Here is a 20,298-nt window from a genome sequence, read left to right as displayed (position 1 = left end):
AATTTCTTGTACGATTAATTCTTAAATGACATATTCTATATCTAGTCAGAAACAGATTTTGGTAGTCTGAAGCGAATTAAAAAAATAATGATTAGAATATGTTTCTATGATGCAGAAAATATGCCCAAAAGTTAAAAGAGGACAATTTCAGTATTGTCGTGAAGTTAATGCAGCAGATTGTTAATACCATGCTGGGATCACGGAGAATTTTGTTTATAATGCCAATGGTAAAGGGACGGTGGTAGCTACATGTAAATCAACTTTCCAACAAAGAATCACAAGCCCTCCACCTCTGGGTTGCTAGTTTGAAACCAACACATTTCTCCAGTCCTTCGACTTTCTACAACTTTGGTTATCCTGGCAGTGTCTCAATGAATTTTGCTGTTAGAAGGTCATAAGTAATTGTTACTGTCAAATTATACCAACAGCTCAGTTCTAATATAAATAAATTACAGTTGACAATCTGAATCCAGTATAAGTATATACGTCCTTACTTCAATAGTGGTGTGGGTAGTGTTAGTATTATAAACACAATTACTAATAAGAAACAAACAGTATAAATCAGAAATCAACGTCTTTAATAATATCAGTTGTTTCATCTTTAACCATAATGTATTTGGATGCTAAAACACATATCATAATAATAAATAATCTGAAGGCTGTTCATTTTTAGAAAATTTTAGTCTCCATATGCTAATCCATGTTCAGGTCTGATCACAGGGATCTAAAAAACACAAGGATTGTTCAGGTCCATGTAGGAAGTGGAAGTGTGGTGGAGTGATTCAATTATATAGTATATGTTCCTGTATATCAAAAATTGACAATTCTTACTATCAGAAAAACTTAAATTTTTATAATTTCATCTTAAAATAGTAACAAAGGGCCATAACTCTGTTATTAATTAGTCACTATACTTTATTTAAAAGTATAACACAATATCATGCTTGGATTGTTACATCATCAATCACTGTTTCCTTAGTTATCAAAAGTATACAATAACAATTACCAATATAATGAGTGAATGTAAAAATTAATGTCATTGTATACAGAATAAGTACATGGCTTCTTAATGTACATTTCAGTTCCATCACAGACTTCATTTTCCCCAAACATACACCTATATGTATCCTTCAAATATTCATTCCAAATTTCAGAATGTCATATTTACATTTTTCCTCCTACAAAACGAATGTATAGATCATGTGAACTTCCTTTTTGTAAAATTTGATCTTTCGAAATAACATTTTTGAGACATTTCTTCAACATTCTTGAAACATGTCTTCGACAATTTCAAATTTTTCTGGATGTTAGTGACTTTCTCCTTTCTTCCCAGCAACCTGAAACACAACATATATAACTATCAGTAGATAGCAGATAACTTCCAAATACCAAGATAACTTTCTGAAACATGTAGAAATTCAATCATTTTACAAAGAACAAAACAAGAGAACGGTAAAGCTAGCCTCAAGTAGCTTTTGATAAAGTAACAGCTTAGTTGTGCGAATACATTTTTACTCGTCTGGCATCTTGAAATTGGCCATATCCCAAAAATGAATCACTGTCAGGTGTGTAGAAAAGCATTTTTGCCACTGTACACTTTAACAATTCACAAAATTATAATAATTGTCCATAATAAAAACAACACTTAAAATCCTATATCAAACTAAAGTAAATGTTTGCTTTTACGAATACCAAAATGTAAGAGCATTTTACAAAGATATGAATTCTGGCCCATTGAGCCTTTTGAAATGATCAACATCAAACATACACAACACAATACTTATCATCCTCATCTAAACCTCAAGTTAAATTGTTACAGAAAACAGCATGTGTCAAGTTACACCAAAACTTCACAAATACCAATAATGGTATTGATGGCAGGCTGATTCAATAAGATCCCCTCCTTTTTAGAATAGTCGGCTATGTGAAAGACAAATGACTGAAGCACATTGCTGAGTCAGTCTGACAGACACATACCCGCTTAAAGTCGGATATACAACTAACATGACATGGCACATCAATATTTCAGTCCGTCTGACAGATACATACCCGCTTAAAGTCAGACATATTGGTGGAGGCAGCCGTACTGCCGACAAATCCCAGATAGTCTAATTGTGTGGTTTCTGTCCCACCCAAGTTGTCTTTTATAAATAACTGGAAAAAAATAAATGAGGAATCGTTTAAAACCTATATTCAATAGACATGTGCGAAATTTTAGATTCATAAATTTTAAAGATTTTTTTTCCATGCATGGTACATAACTTCCAAATTTGTAACAACATAACTTATTGCAAACGAAATTTCTAACACAAAATTAATTCAGGATATGTTATCAATATATTCTTCATCTAAAGATTTTGATTTTGATGTTTTAAATGTGTTTGTCAAATTTTCATTTTTGTAAAGATTTTACTTACCGTTATACATTTCACATTCTGATATTTGACGAAGCGTAGATTGATGAGTGTTCCTTCCTTCACATCGTCGGGTGTAAGTCTGGAAAAAAGAAACAGGTTATCACACTTCACATTGTCTGGTTTAAATCATATCATAGAAATCAAAGATGGATGCCGTCTAAATCGTTAAGTTTCGGTTTTTGGCTGATTTTGATGGTATGAAATGACGTTTTAAGTTTTCCATTGCTCTTAGAAAGAAGAGTTTAACCTGCTGTATCTGATAATCATATCGGTTTATACTGAAAGTGTTTGTTTTTAACCCAAAAGACGCTAGAAAAATATCTCCATGATGACCGTAATATACAATGTGTTGTCAAAACCAGATGACCGTAATATGAAATATAGATGACTGCAATAATTATAAGCTTTGAAAAGTTCTTCCAACTGAAGTTTTAATAGTTACATTTGATATATTAAAGTTATATGTGCCGTATTTTTCATACTCACGAGTCAAGATGAGCTTTTAATATGTTATTCATCACCAAAAATTACCAACTTTTTGAAAATTACAGTGCTTTCAATGCATAGGTTTTAATTTTACATGTACAAATAAGAGCTGAAAATGACTTTTGGCAGTACTGCCAAAAATCATTTATTTACATCAATAGTGAAGTGAAATGAGTACATACGGTGAGACCATGAAACCAAATTGTGGTCTACAATTTCATTACACATTTTTACAATTTTTTAGTAATTGTAAAGTGACTTCTACAGGTATGTTTTCATTTAAACATATTTAAGGCATAAAAACAACAATTTTACAGTACAAAATTTCTGTGTTATTACTAACGTTTATAAGTCATCTGAAGCCATTTGAATGATTTTTACAGCTTTATTCTTCGAACCTAATGGTTTTTAATAAATTAATGATGAAAAAATAACATGTCAAAATTATCACTCTGTTACGGCACATATAACTTTAAATGTTAATTACACGTAGTCATACATATAACAGTTAAGTTATAACATTCTAATATTGAATCAATGTATGTGTACAGATCATGAGATACTTATCATGTGTCAGCTTTGTTCATGTACTAGCTAGCACTAATAACAAATAATGAAAAAAGTGAAAATGGATTATGGCTTTGTTATATGGAGATAGATATTTATATAGACAACATTTTTTTAAACAAAATTATTACATTTCCTGTTCCTATATTTGGCAAACCCATCAGGCGCGGAGTGTATCATTACATGACCTATCCAGTTCAAGAACTGCATGTTTTCTTTGCATGTAAAATGGGAGAAGCTGGGATTACAAATCCCATTTTACATGATGGGAGATGGGATTACAAATCCCATTTTACATGATGGGAGATGGGATTACAAACAGACTCTGCAAAGAAAATATGTTTGTAAAATTATTTAAACCATTATTGAATGGTCATTAATATGTTTATTATTGATTAGTTATAATAATTTAATAATATAGTGATACCTGTACCTATATTTACTGACAATACTGTTACCTCCCTTGCGAGTATTGTCTATTATGACGTCTTCATTTACTGTGACATCATCTTGTATCTAATTTGTATAAAAGAAAGTAAATAAACAATCACCTGAAGATGACCTGAAAGGCCTGAAAACGTTAGCGAAAAGAAATGCCGTGTTGATATTTTTTATTCTTATCTACTAATGCACGTCTTTTATAGATTATCAATCATAATTGGCTGTGTAATATGGAATTTATTAAACATGTCTTGTAATTTGATATACCATATATTAAAGGCTCACTACCTTTCCGGAGCAAAATTTAAAGGTTTCTTAAAGAACATTAATAACATAAGAAAATATATCGATGGCATAAGATGAGGTTACAACATGAAGTTTATGCAAGATTTCCTGCGTAATATACCTGATAACAGTTGGGTTTCATTTCACTGTTTTGCCAGTGATAATTAACTACCGCGCGGTATTTAGGACGACGGCGGGAAACCAAAGACGACCCGCTTTATGAAAATTAACATTTTATTTATCTAAATTAAAATGTTCGTTTTACATTTCCATTTTAAAAATTAAAAGCCGTTTCAGAAAGGAAGTGGGCCTTTAAAGGCCCCACTACCTTTCTGAAACGGCTTTTAATTTTTTAAAGTGGGAATGTAAAACGAGATCGATAATTTTGTAGAGCCACAAAAGTTATTAACTTACCGGTATTAATACACGTATCGTCACCTTCTGAACAATCTGATTAAAATAAAGAAAATGTCAATTTTCAACATATGGGTCGTCTTATGTTTCCCGCCGTTGTCCTAAATACCGTGCGGTAATTGACTATCACTGCTCCATACGGCAAAACAGCGAAATGACTCTCCACTGTTATCATATATGATGGAGGAAATCTTGCATAAGTCGGTGTTGTAACCTTACCTTAGGCCATCGTTATATATTTTCTGATGTTTTTAATGTTTTTAAGAAACCTTTATGTTTTACTCTGGAATGGTAGTGGGCCTTTAATCAATTCATCTGACATATTAAATATCCAATGAATATAATGAGTACCACAGTATACAGGAGGAAATTTACACCAAGGACTTTTTAGTGCTAGATCATTTATTCACCATAGAATGTTATACATTATGGATCTACATGTGCATCGCATGCTGTATACATGTTTCCAAGAAGTATTTGGAAATATTAGGCTAAATGGTTGCCATACTGATCCAACTAAGAGTTTATACCATTCAGTGTTTTATATTATATTAAAGTCATCTTTGGGGCCACATTCAAAATTATGAAATATTATGGGCATCCTTACGATCATTAGCTCTCAATATTACAGTCATCATCTTTTGATATTACCGTTATCTCGGAGATATATTTCTAGCATCTATTGCGTTAAAAGCATACACTTTCAGTATAAACTGATATGATTTTCAGATGTAACAGGTTAAACTCTTCCTTCGAAGAGCAATGAAAAACTTTAAGCTTCATCTTAAACCATCAAAAATAGCCAACGATTTGTTGTTGCCAAGTATTCCTTTGCAATGACGAAAATGACACAAACTTAATCTGATGAAAATTAAGATGAAAAGCCAAATGCCTGAAGGCACATCAAATAACTGGACTGGAGTCACTGGAGACTTACTCTAACGTTTGTGTTGGTTCCATGTTCTCAGCTTTGTCAAAGTCCAAGGAGTTGGGAAGGTTCTGGAAAACTTTCACAGTTTTAGGGCCATTCTCTGTAATCAGAAATCCTTATGTTAATTGATGATATCATACACAGCAAATGAAATGGAAAATTCAGTGAGGCCAATTCTATAACATAACTATGAAGCAAAACAAAAATGTATTGTTCTATATTCCTTATGAAATATCTAACAAAAATATTGACAAATTCCACAACATTCGCAAGAGCCAGGATTTGGCATACAAGATGTCCAATCACAATGTGTAATGGCGGACACAAGCGAGTCGAACATGTCACACACAGCGGTTATGGAGAAGAAGTCGATTGTTCACAGACGCCGGACGCCATGGTATCCCATAAGCTCACCTCGGTCCTTCGGACCAGGTGAGCTAATAATGATGGTATCAATCCGATACAAATCCTCACTTCATGTCATGTATGACAACATCCCATTAGGGGTCATGCTCTAATGACCTTTATCTCCCATACTTCAGTTCATTTGCATTTTCTCCTTCTGGCTGCATCAACCAAAAATACAGACATTTTGTCACAGTATGAATGTAAATGTTGTGCCCACTTGGGATTCAAACTAGTGACCCAGAGGTGAAGGGCTTATCAGGACATCTTAACCACTCGGCCACTGCGACCCCAATACTAATTTGATAGGTTAATTTGCAAGGTCACCAGAATGTGACCCTTACATGTCTGAAGTATGTATATTTAGATGAGATTGTACCTAATCAATTAAATCTTACCAGCAGGTCCATACATCTTTAGGGAATGTAATTTTACACTTTGGTTAAACTCCACATTGATTATCAACTGAAAAACAAAAAAACCTGAATATTTATTTTTTCCTTACAATAGATGTACAGAGAAATGATTTCCATTAGAAATAACTAACAAGATATTTCATAACTCTGACCAGTGATCAATATCTGATTATCTGATATTGAAGGTAAACAATGCTAAAGGACAAACAGATGCTGAACAATGGCAGAAGGTCATCACCTCTCTTCACCAAAGTTTTACCTAACATGCATACATGTATAAAGTTTATATAATTGGCTATCATTTACAAGTGGTCTTCATACACAGTTAGATTTTACTGAAATCTTCAGATTCCATTAAATAATACCATAGACAGTAGTGAAATACTCAACTGGTTCTAAATAGTATACATATATTTCTACAAAAAAATGTATGTAATAGTAATAAGTAAAAGTAAAGTACACAAAAATACCTCAAAGTATTATCCAGATGTACAATAATCTAAACGATTAATCCAAATCTTTCTACTTTGTGGTTTTCTATGGGATGTTTTTATTATATTATGATCACTTATAAACTATAATTTTATTACTCTTTACTAAATTACTACCCAGTAACATGATAACACCTACCTGTTCATCACAATCCGACTCTAGGTAGCCTCCCTTTGTTGTAAACGCGTGAGCCAGTGGATGATCATCAGCTTCGTTCAGACACTCGCAGCCTGACTTGTTTATAAATGATCCCAAGTCCATCTGTGAATAAACAAAAATAACATAGATAGAATTATTGGTCAATGACCGATTGACCCCTGTGTTGTCTTCTCCCTTTACCAAGTTAAATGAACACTGTTAATCCTATTTATATACAGTCAAACCTTGATGTATCAAATAATCATTATATTTACCAAAAACAAAACAAAATAAAAATGAAGTACAGAGGACTCCACATAATCGAATAACGGTTATTTGAATATTTCGGTTTTTTGCATAAAATTCTGCGGTCCCGATTTTTCCCTTCTTTATCTTTGTTTTTCAACTCCGTGTATTTGCATAGACTTTTACATGACCTCCGGTTATTTGAATAAAATATTTGGGAAATTCTAAAAATAAAATCGAATATTTTTCAATTTTGCAATATATTTTTAGCGAAATTTGCCGATATATGTTTCAAGATACTTCGCTTTTACTAGAAATCATCATGGTGACAGATTAACGTTATCGTATGGCTTGTCATTTTATGCATGAATCTGCAAAGGTATTCGACGCTGTTACGATTTACATCAGCAGCGGTTGATCATAACTTTAGTATAATCACTGACTCAAACATCTAATTAAAGCATTTGCACTTTAAAATATGTTTATTTATTAACGTATCGTATCTTAGTTCACGATTGGTTGGAGAAACCATGCTTCCCTACAACAATCATCATTCATGAGTAGTCTCGTTCAACCAGAGTCTTGTTGACTACGACAGACATGTGCGAATCAAGCGAATCTCGTTGAACAAGACATAAAAGTGTGCAAAGTCGGCATGCAATGACTACCGCAAGTTTCGTACAGTATGTAGGATACAAAAGATACTTGCTACGTTGTTTCATTGCTACTTGAATATGCATTAATTTCTGAAATGTTATCAAGCTATTCGCCGTATAGATCAACAATACAGAGAGAATTCTCAAAACACATTTATGTCCAGTGAACGCATGGCTTCATCACCTGCCGCCATTTTCGAATTCATACACATGTGTAAAAACCAATACTAGGCCTACTAGTTGATCGGCCATTTGAAGTTTAATCACGATCGTGAGTTCATTTTGCCAGGCAAATGTATGTAAATTTGTTATTATTTAGGTTCAGAATTGTAGACACAAAATCAATCCTGTTTAGTTATCGCATTTGATATCGATCGTTAGCTGTTTCTCAAATATTCACGGGTCGATCTAACGTAAACAAGAATCTAATATTGGAATATTTTTTGTTATTAAACAATTAAAATCGATTTACAACTTCGAAAATAATTACTTGTTGTTCGTTTTAAGTGTAAATAATTAACATATTTATCAAGTAAACGAAACGATATCTATTTGCCTGTTCACATACATATGTGTGAGGTCAAACGAAGGTGCAAAATGTCATCTCCGCCTATTCAAATACTCCGGTTATTTGCATATTTTCTTCTGGAAAATGACTTATTCAAATAAGTGGAATCCTCTGTATACAATTAATCCTGTGTATTATAATCATAAGCAAGACTTACTTGTATTAGACCATCAGGGATCAATCTATCTCTGATTTATTACCGTTTATGGGTAAATTTCTCCTCAAGGAATGAATTCCCCATCTGGGCTAAAATTTCCTAGAAGATTTAAAAATTCCCCATTTGAGGCTAAAAATGAACGTTTTTGTAACACAATTTCCCCTGTGACTTATTTTTCATGATTTTTTAGACATTTGTTTGCAAATTTCGTCATATATATCATACAGCTACTGCATATGTTATAATAAACTCAAATTTTTCATTATTGAGCTTAAAATCTTGCTTTACTAAATCTAATAATAAAATTAGTTTTTTTACAAGTACTTTTTCGTCAAAATGAAAATAATTTTTGACCAAAATAAGAAGATACAAATTCCACTCTATTTTGCAAAACATTTCCCCTATTTTGAAAAAGGGTAGTTTGTCACAAAACCTAGATTGATCCCTGGGGCCATACAAAAAAATATTTGTGTTTCCGGTAACCTGACAAACCCTATAAAATACATTCCTACTAAAGAACTTTTTATCAGTTTTCATCTTCTTGCTCCTCCGAAATAAATATCCTGTATATGTGATATTAGAATACTTGATACATTAACTTATATGACCCTTGACTTATTTATCCTGTACATGTTATATTAACATACTCCATACTGTATTACATATACTTACATGACCCTTAACTGCTGTCTCGTCTTCTCCCTCCTCTGCGTTACCCCCATGCTCCTTTATTTTACTCTCTAACTGAACAGGGTCTGCTCCTCGAAAACTGTCCACTTTGGATTTGTTTTTAAAAAGTATGAAAGTTGGCATAGCCGTTACTCCATGGGTTCCTGCTGTTGTCTAAAAATGAAAATAAAGGTAATAATTTTATTTAAAGGATATATACAGATTTTTTCACCAGATAAAAAAGGAGTAGAGCCACATGCAACTGTAACTGTACCGATACTATAAAAACAATAATAATGTATAGGATTTTTTAATGAATCTAAATCTTCTGTCCTTAAAGCAATGATTAGATGTTTCGTTTGTTAAGTTTTATATCAATTGGTGTTTCATTTGACACGATAAGATGATTATTTGTTCAGAAAAATCGTTTTTATTCCCAGTTCATATGCATCACACATTGTGTTTCATAGTGTAAAGAGACAGTGATGAATCCTTATCACTTTTAAATCCTTGTATACAATCACCTGACACTGATCAACGTCAATTTTGAGGAAAACCACCTTAGGGTATCTTTTACTGATAGCTTCATACTCTGGTGCCATCCTCACACAGGGCCCACACCTGGGAAATCAGACATATTCAATTTCAATTTGTTTATTTCCGTAAGCCTTGCGGCTTATAAGACACAAAGTACAATTTTAATACATAATGAACAATTTAAACATGTACAGGAGAGTGATTGTATACAATAAAACACAAACATTAGTACACAATTATCATACATCAGATACTATACAGTTACGGTGTATTAAGAGACTGAGAACGTTTCTGGAATGCAAGTTTTAAGAATTTTCCGAGATTATTTAAAACTTTAACATTATTTACACTGAGTAATTGAACAAGTTTGAACACACTTGGATGATAAAAATAATAAGGTTTCAGATATCTAACTCGTAGTTGGGTATAATCACATAATCACATAGAGACAACTGGTTGAAACTTAACAATATGTAGTAACGAGATACGACTGAGATACATACGTACGACTGGGTCGTATTTTGTGTTCGAAGAAACAGAGTTGACAAACCAAAATATTCACTAGAGTACGAGGGTTATGCATTGGCGTGAACAACTTAACATTTACAATACAATAACTTATATCTAAAATAGCTTATTTCATACAAATAACGTTAGGCTCCTGTAAGCTATCAGCCAGACACAAACGGTAGTTACAATGTATTGACAAAAATAACTAACTGTTGTATACTAGACAATCACATGATTTGGTTGGTAACATCGCAGAATTAATATGAAGGTAGCATATTTTTTTTTAGTTTTCTAGTAGTTAGAATTATTGCGAAAAACAATCGTTGTAAACAAATTCGAAAATTCTAGATCAACGTTTTTGTCAGGTTTATAAGCTGTAAAGCCAGCCATAGTACAAAAGTTTGATCCTATTTACCAGGTCGCGAAGAAATATGCGACTGTTAACTTGGTTCCTGCATTCGTTAGCTCCACATCAAACTGTGAATCTTCTTCAATTATTCTAACTAACGACATTGTGCTGTTTGGGATATCAAGAGTGACGCACTTTTCTAAAACCGGCGAGTAACCGGAAGTGGCAGACTACTTGGCAAAATATGAAATTTCAACGGACAAATATTCCGGAATTTATACCGAGTCGGATTTTCGGATTTAGATCTACTTATAAAATGTATACGTTTGATTTCCGAATATCAACATTTTTAAATAGTCTTCTAAACCGATACTGGTCATTTCTTTTGGTCTTTTAGTAAGATTGATTTTAGTTTCATAATTTATTTTAATTCGTAATTTTAATATTATATAAGGCAACGAAGCATTTGTAGCACGTTAACTACAGCCTATATTTTCTTTTTGTAAACGGTAAGCCTCTGTTTTGAACCATGCATTAAAGATTTAAAATCAAATATATTCTGGGAGTGTTTGATTTAAAGGCCCATTAAGTTTCCGAGACAGCTTTTCAGAAAACGAGTTTGATAATTTTGCCGAGTTACAAAAGTGACATATTAAGTAATGACTTATTAATACTACACGCACGTATCGTCAACTTCTGAACAATTTAATTAAGATAAATAAAATGCTAATTTTCATAACACGGTTCGTCTTACGTTTCTCGTTATCGTCCTAAATACCACACAGTAGCTATATAGTTGACTATCACTGTGCCAGACGGCAAATTATATATATAGCCTATAGACCTAACAAGAAATCCCACAGGGATCTTGGTGCCCACCAAAGAATGATCTATGTCTGACATTGGAAATTTGACAAGAGGGATATTTTTAGCGATAACAAACTTTAACTATCAAAATTCAAGATGGCTGCTTGGTGGCCATCTTGTTGACCAATCAGTCTCAAATCGCATGCACAACTAGGGCCCTAGCTATAGGGGAAGCTACATATGATATTTGAGAATGATCTGAGAAAAAGCAATAACAAGAATTGTTAACGGACGGACGGACGACGGATCACCGACGAAAAGAGATTTGAATAGCCCACCATCTGATGATAGTGGACTAAAATCAGCGAAATGACTCTACCCATCGTATAGTACGGAGGAAATCTTGCATATGTTTTGTGTTGTAAGCTAATATTAAGCCATTGCTACATATTTTCTCTAACCTTTTTTTTTTTTTGTATTCACCACACGCATGCATCCCATTTCTTTTTGTAAATGAACATGTGTATCTGAGTAAGTGTGCGTAAAAGGATGTACAAGTGCTTAATTATAATCCATTGTAATATTAAACGAGCTTATGAAATCAATGGCATTATTTTTAATTGTTTGAAATATTTGAGAACTCTGATACCAATACAAATAACAACTTTTATTGTTTAAATTAAAAAGTATCAACTTTATTTCTTTATAATATGTTTATATTTATAACAAAGTTTGAGCTGCCACCAGAAGCAAGTACCAGATTTGCATTAGAAGATGGCTGCGAAGTAGATGATAATGAGACATATCTTGCATTTAAAGAAAATGCCTTATTGTATGCATTAAAAGATGACAAGACAATAAATCTGCCAGGATCCTGAACTGGTAATAATGTGTGAACCCATGCAGTTATCAACGCACCTGACCCAAAGGTCAGTAGTATAGTATATAGTTAGGGTGACTAGATAGTAAGGTGAGTAATTAAAAGATTATAATTAATAAGTAGAAACTTCCGTAATTATCGTGACACCTGGAAGTTAAATCGGATAAGCAATAGGGGTATGGTGGCAGCACTTGACCTAAGAAGATCAAGGAGAAAAGATACTATCATGACTGGTAGAATCCTCGGGTATATACACTTTCGTGACTGAACTGTTAGAAATCTTTGGTTAGATCTTTCTGAGTCCATTTTACGAGAACTAAGAAATGAAAAATCCTTTCACTCACTTTGTTGAATTATGAGAAAAATAACTCAGGGGGGTTGGAAAGTAACGAAAATGAAAGAAATAAAGAAACGCTATGCATGAATTGAATGTAAAGTAAAGTTGGTTCAAGTATCGTACTAATAACTCGATTATTTTGGCTTCGGGTCCCTTCGATTGTAAATTCAATAAAAATGAAGGTATCAGCATGGTAAGAAAATAATGACAACCCAAAATACTATCAACAGTTTGTTTATTGAAGGGAAAAATGGAACAAAATAAGAAAACGTTTGATAAAACTATTCTATCATCAGATCATTATTTATCATATACATATTGTGACAAAAACCGGACCCGGGTGCGGTATTCCTAAGTATTCCTTGGTAGCGTGCAGGTAGTACCCAGCACCCAGGTCGCAGTTCCTGTCTAACCTTATATTTTGTATGATCCGTAGGTTAAGACTACAAGTCTCAACGATTGCTTATCCGGAATGATCCAGCATAATAAAAGACTCAAGCCAGTAATAAAAATTAAAGAATATATTATATAACTGAGAAAGTCACAACATGTGTTAAATAAGAATGATAATCTCCATAATTCCAGTAATCTCACAGAGGCTAAGAGCCGTACTCTTGAAACTTATGAGTCTTTCCTGAGAAATCGACTACTGACATCTCACAGAGGCTAAGAGCCGCACTCTTGAAACTTATGAGAGTCTTTCCTAAGCTTGTCATAAACTACGTATATACAATGATAACTCATAGAGGCTAAGAGCCGCACTCTTGAAACTTATGAGTTTCATATCCTATAACCAAATAATCCAAGAAATAAATACTTAGACAACTCATAGAGGCTAAGAGCCGTACTCTTAAAACATGTGAGTGTCTAATCCTAACTTAAAACGTAACCAATTTAGTCTGGCGCTATTATCCTGCGAGAGCGTAGTGACCGCTCGCTGGTACCGGTGAAACAGAAGTGGCGAGGCCCTGTGCTCACCCCTATTTATAACCTTTGGGCCTCGGGCGAGGCTAGGCCGCCCGCTGATTGGCTGAAAGCCTCGGTTGGCCTGTCTCACACCCGAGACCTTACGCAAAGGAACTATAATATAATCCCTCCGATACTATAAAAATACACATCGTATACAATGCATCTGTACCTAAATCAAATACACAAATCTTCATAAACCATAAAACGATCTAATTATAATAACAGACATTCTTTACAATAGTTCTACAACGAATACACTCGAAACGCAGACTACGTCATTTTGACAACAAGTTGTCAGCGACGAACACATGAATGTCAACAACGACATTTACAGCTAAATAAAGTCGTCTAACAATGAAATCGAAGGTATCTCGGCGAGATAACTAACACATGGGTTTGTACATTCATTGATTTACATGTAATGTCGATTACTTAATCTTATATCGAACACATTCCACACACTAGATCTAGTCATGTTTGTGTATTGACGGAAAGAGCGAGACCGTGACGTGATGCACTCGTACATTATTTCAATCACTCTCGCATCTTAACAATTAATTCATACAATGCAATAACTCAATGAATAACAATCTTCAGCATTTATATTTCTATGTCCACAGCATAAAACTGCCACGCTACGTCCTAGCGCTATTTATGTCAGAATCTTCAAATATTCTCTACCACACAGTATCGTTTATGTAAACTGGAACACCTCGACCCGATCCCTGATCGGGTATATGCCCTAACCACAGGCCACTAACCTGTTTTGTTACATCTTAAACACTGTATCTTAAATGTAAACTGGAACACCTCGATCCGATACCTGATCGGATATATGCCCAAACCACAGGCCACTAGGCCTATTTTGTTACATTACCCCCGGTTTTCTAAAACTTGACGTCCTCGTCAACACTTTATCTTCCTGGACATATAACTGATAAATTGCTGCTAACCTGTAAATTCATCTTACAATAAAATGTTACTAACTTTGAATTCAAAAACTAATTCTGGTAATCATACCCTCCAGAATTTCAAAGAAAAACATTTGTACATTTTTACATTTCTTTGTTTTACCACAGGCTAAATATTTTCCCCTTCACAACACATAGAGGACACCTTTCACCTGCTACTTTACACCACGCGCCTCGGGGAAACACTTCCCATACACGTATAAATATACAAAACATATTCTAAAGTTGCAAAAATCTTTTTACAAACGTACCTTTATCACTTGGTAAAAATCTGGCAATATATAAATATGCTCTCATAACAACACTATACTTATTATGATCCAACTTTACATTTATAATTGGACGTCTTACCTACAATTATGACATTCCGGATTAAAATTTATCTTCCATAGTATACCTCCGAATTATGATAATTAATTTCTACAAAATATTAACTGTCGTGAAATCTTACCATGCTGAAAATGTTTCTATATTTCTTAACACTAAATCACATAACTTACACTTATTTCTCGTTTAATCATAATATCAATAGTCTCTACACTTCCATCATCCTTATAGATCCAGATCCTTTCTTTGTCAATTCGTCTGCTTCTTGACTCAAGAGGGAGTCCATCTACTTCACGACTCAAGAGGGAGTCCATCTGCTTCACGACTCAAGAGGGAGTCCATCTGCTTCACGACTCAAGAGGGAGTCCATCTACTTCTTAGAAAAGTTATGTTGTGCCATAGTTTTTTTTTGTGTAACTGTATGACATCAAAATACAGTAAATTGAGTACTAAATTCATGGAAAATATATTTTCTGTAATCTATGAATATGACTTCTGGTAAGTCTTTTACTCGGGTCATGATGTCCTTTTGTTCTGGTTCATGCTTTATGTTCCTTTTTATACTTGATACAATTCATCCTCTTGTGTCCTGGTTGATGACAATGAAAGCAAAGACCGTGAATTTTGAAGTACTTCTTTCTGATATGCTGTAGATCTGTTGAAGGTCTACTTGAATTATTTTTCAATGTAGACTTTAAGGAATCCAGCGATTGGATAAGCCGTTGCATAGTGCCCAATAAAACATTGCTTTTATCTGCATTTTCTGTTTCGTCAACTGTCTGGTTTCGGTTAACTCCGTTGGATGAGACAATATTACATTTGCTCTTTCTAAAGTTAAAGGCCTCATATTCCATACTTGCTCTCACTGCCTCATCAATGGTCTTTACTTGTCTTTGATACACTGCCCATTCCATATCTGAATCATTCAAGCTGTCAATGTAGCAGTCCAGCATCAATTGATCTCTTATCTGTCCACAGTCCATGGGATAAGCCATTCATACCAATCTCTTGATGTCATGTGCGAGCTCAGGTAGTGTTTCATCCTTCCTGCGAAGTCTACTTTTCATTTCAGCCTTGTATATTTCCGTCATATTATCTAGATGGAATCGGGAAGTCAATGCTTCGACTAGCATTTGGTAATTCTGACGCTGGGATGGCGTCAAACAACCCAATACCTCTTACGCAGATCCACGCAAAGAGATGGCAAGCTCAAATGCCTTTTCATTTTCTTTCCATTGGTTTAACATAGCAACAATTTCAAAATGTATAAGGTAATCCGGCCAACTAGTCTTGCCATCATATGTTGCAGGTTTCCTGTATTTTCGTGATTTTCCCTGCTCTGTAGGTCTGCAATCATTCACGTCTCTAATTTGCCGATGAGGGTTTAACTCTTCACTTGCTTCTGGGTGCCTGACGGGTAAATGAGTACTTTCTCCGCTCTGACGAATCCCCAGGTCCCTCGTTTCCCGAACGGACCTGACATCTTGATTTTCTAAACCAAGACATTGATTATTCACATGCGACCCTCGACCACCTCTACACCTATAGCTAGAGTGGTATAGCCCATGTTTATTTCCACCATGCTGTAGAACCCCACTCTCATGGTTATCAGATCTGGTCAACAGATCCCTGTTTTCGTCATTACTGAGCGCATTACCTCCTGCTGCACCATTTTCCTCAGTAGTGTTTCTCTCTTCTTCACTACTGGACCGGAAGTCCATCCCAGTGGCCATTCTGGGATTTGTTCCACTTTCTCCATCAGTGGTATCCGCATACAGGAAATATGATGTCAGACTATTATTTCCAGTCTGCACATCCCTGACTCCCGAAAGCAACAGTTATCTCCCTTTTCCATGTCTTCAAATTTTCGACCCAATATGATCATTTGCTCATTTAGATATTCCATTTCTTTTCGCAGGTTCCTCTCTCCGGTTGTACCTGAAGGCGTCATTTCCAGTCTACTTCCATGTAGCATTGGAGTACTTATATTGCTTTCATCATTAGCCGAGTCCACTAAATGATGAGCCTGTGGGACGTCTGTTCCACCGGTACCAGTTGTAGACGTGCCCTCTCCTTGTTCTTCTGCGTGATGTGTGTGCTCTCCTTTGTCTTCCGTTTCCAACATATTTACTAGATTTAGGTTTTCCAAGCAATCAAAAGGATCCCACCGCTGCCACCACTGTGACAAAAACCGCACCCGGGTGCGGTATTCCTAAGTATTCCTTGGTAGCGTGCAGTAGGTAGTACCCAGCACCCAGGTCGCAGTTCCTGTCTAACCTTATATTTTGTATGATCCGTAGGTTAAGACTACAAGTCTCAACGATTGCTTATCCGGAATGATCCAGTATAATAAAAGACTCAAGCCAGTAATAAAAATTAAAGAATATATTATATAACTGAGAAAGTCACAACATGTGTTAAATAAGAATGATAATCTCCATAATTCCAGTAATCTCACAGAGGCTAAGAGCCGTACTCTTGAAACTTATGAGTCTTTCCTGAGAAATCGACTACTGACATCTCACAGAGGCTAAGAGCCGCACTCTTGAAACTTATGAGAGTCTTTCCTAAGCTTGTCATAAACTACGTATATACAATGATAACTCATAGAGGCTAAGAGCCGCACTCTTGAAACTTATGAGTTTCATATCCTATAACCAAATAATCCAAGAAATAAATACTTAGACAACTCATAGAGGCTAAGAGCCGTACTCTTAAAACATGTGAGTGTCTAATCCTAACTTAAAACGTAACCAATTTAGTCTGGCGCTATTATCCTGCGAGAGCGTAGTGACCGCTCGCTGGTACCGGTGAAACAGAAGTGGCGAGGCCCTGTGCTCACCCCTATTTATAACCTTTGGGCCTCGGGCGAGGCTAGGCCGCCAACTGATTGGCTGAAAGCCTCGGTTGGCCTGTCTCACACCCGAGACCTTACGCAAAGGAACTATAATATAATCCATCCGATACTATAAAAATACACATCGTATACAATGCATCTGTACCTAAATCAAATACACAAATCTTCATAAACCATAAAACGATCTAATTATAATAACAGACATTCTTAACAATAGTTCTACAACGAATACACTCGAAACGCAGACTACGTCATTTTGACAACAAGTTGTCAGCGACGAACACATGAATGTCAACAACGACATTTACAGCTAAATACAGTCGTCTAACAATGAAATCGAAGGTATCTCGGCGAGATAACTAACACATGGGTTTGTACATTCATTGATTTACATGTAATGTCGATTACTTAATCTTATATCGAACACATTCCACACACTAGATCTAGTCATGTTTGTGTATTGACGGAAAGATCGAGACCGTGACGTGATGCACTCGTACATTATTTCAATCACTCTCGCATCTTAACAATTAATTCATACAATGCAATAACTCAATGAATAACAATCTTCAGCATTTATATTTCTATGTCCACAGCATAAAACTGCCACGCTACGTCCTAGCGCTATTTATGTCAGAATCTTCAAATATTCTCTACCACACAGTATCGTTTATGTAAACTGGAACACCTCGACCCGATACCTGATCGGGTATATGCCCTAACCACAGGCCACTAACCTGTTTTGTTACATCTTAAACACTGTATCTTAAATGTAAACTGGAACACCTCGATCCGATACCTGATCGGATATATGCCCAAACCACAGGCCACTCTAAACTAAAACATGTTTGCTGGTACACTGCAAGTGTAATATCCGTCGATCAAAGAATACATGTCCAAATTACATATCAACAACAACGAACAAGTAATAATGTATATGTTTATAAAATAAATTTGTGAAGAAATATGAAAATTCTAATATTTTTCCTTCCTAGTTGGAACATTCAGACAGTCACAGGAGAGCCGATCAAAGATTTTTTTATGATTACTTTTGAGTGAAGTTAATCTTACAATAACTTTGGCTCGAATATAAATAACTAAAAGAGTGAAATTCGATGTTTCAAATACTCTAATTTATACTCTAATAGCAGGTATCTTCGTGTAATTATGAAAGGAAATCCACACAGAAACAAAAGTTTCAGATTTTTTGTCGAGGAGTTCAGCAACGAATAAGCTTTAATTGGATATTTTCCTGTAGTCTGTACTCTCATACAGTGTGAATTGCAAAGTTTGTGACTGTAAAATGAAATTTTACGTAAATATTTAAGAAATCCTTGACTAAAGCATCAAGGATATGATGCTTGACACACGTACACACCGATGATTGATCATTGCAAACAAATCGAGATACATATATTGCAATACCGTAAAACGTTTCAACATGTGGTAGAAGGAATTTACTTTTGATATAATAAAAGATCAAATAATTGATATATTAAACAAAACAAACTATTTTTTCAGACCGTGCGGTCGCTTTTAATTTTTAATCGATATACGAGTAGATACACCGATATTATAGAAATATAATTAGCTATGCTTTGAACCATTGGTGTGATGGTTATGTAATACCTTGACCAGGATGTTGTTTACCTGTACACAACGCCATTCATCGAACTCACCTGTAATTACCTGCCGCGGGCAATTTGCTATTCGGTGGACTATATCGGATTTTTGCTATTGTCTTAGTGTCTATCAGGTTAGGACATCCGTTAATTGGATTGTGATTTGAATTATGGAAACCCCGTACATCTATGCTCTAGGTTTTTTATTGTCACCTCCATTTTAAAAATGAAGATGTAAAGGTAAATGGAAATAAATATACCTGATCATACCTAGGAATATATATTACACACACACACATATATATATATCGTACACAGGTAAAAAAAATAATGGAAGTTGACTTATTCAGAAACAAAAATGGTTCTAAGAACTATTTCAACTAAAGGTTTAACCTTAAAAATTATTCCAGTCGAGTACTGTAATTACGGAATCGTGGCATATGAAAATCTTCCGTAATTTCTAAGGTATATTAGTCAAAGTTCTAAGCATGTATTTTCACCGTTTCGAATCTAAATACATGTATAGTCATACAAGAAGGATTACAACATTATCACACTAAATATACTTATTAAATATCACTTAGTATATTTTTGAAAAGGTACAAGATATCATATCTATTTATAATGCCTGTATACAAGTAATTTCAATTTTCATTTGAACACTTGATGTGGTTACTTTTTGGATTAAACGATAAATGTTCATATATACATATTATTTTCGGTAAAAGTTCGGTAGTGTTACTCCAATATCACATAACTGATAACCGTCCACATTTTATTTTTGTTTGCATCATTACAGCAGGAGTTTGAAATAAAAACACGGATTCTAGATATATTCATGCTA

At 34.5% G+C, this 20,298-nt stretch overlaps 1 protein-coding gene across 1 annotated transcript; it reads right to left on the bottom strand.

The window, feature by feature from the left end:
• Positions 1–557: 557 nt before the first annotated feature.
• LOC138305913 (thioredoxin-like protein 1) lies at positions 558–10,914 on the bottom strand. The gene is made up of 9 exons (XM_069246194.1): positions 10,751–10,914; positions 9,813–9,909; positions 9,292–9,462; positions 6,993–7,115; positions 6,345–6,411; positions 5,548–5,641; positions 2,418–2,496; positions 2,050–2,154; positions 558–1,337 (listed from the first exon to the last, which is right to left on the bottom strand). Exons 1-9 carry the CDS (start codon positions 10,846–10,848, stop codon positions 1,308–1,310), a joined length of 864 nt encoding a protein of 287 aa, XP_069102295.1. The 5' UTR covers positions 10,849–10,914; the 3' UTR covers positions 558–1,307.
• Positions 10,915–20,298: the final 9,384 nt, after the last annotated feature.

Source organism: Argopecten irradians, chromosome 13, assembly GCF_041381155.1.
Source record: "Argopecten irradians isolate NY chromosome 13, Ai_NY, whole genome shotgun sequence".
Lineage (NCBI taxonomy): Eukaryota > Metazoa > Mollusca > Bivalvia > Pectinida > Pectinidae > Argopecten > Argopecten irradians.
This window is presented reverse-complemented; position numbering and strand designations above follow the sequence as displayed.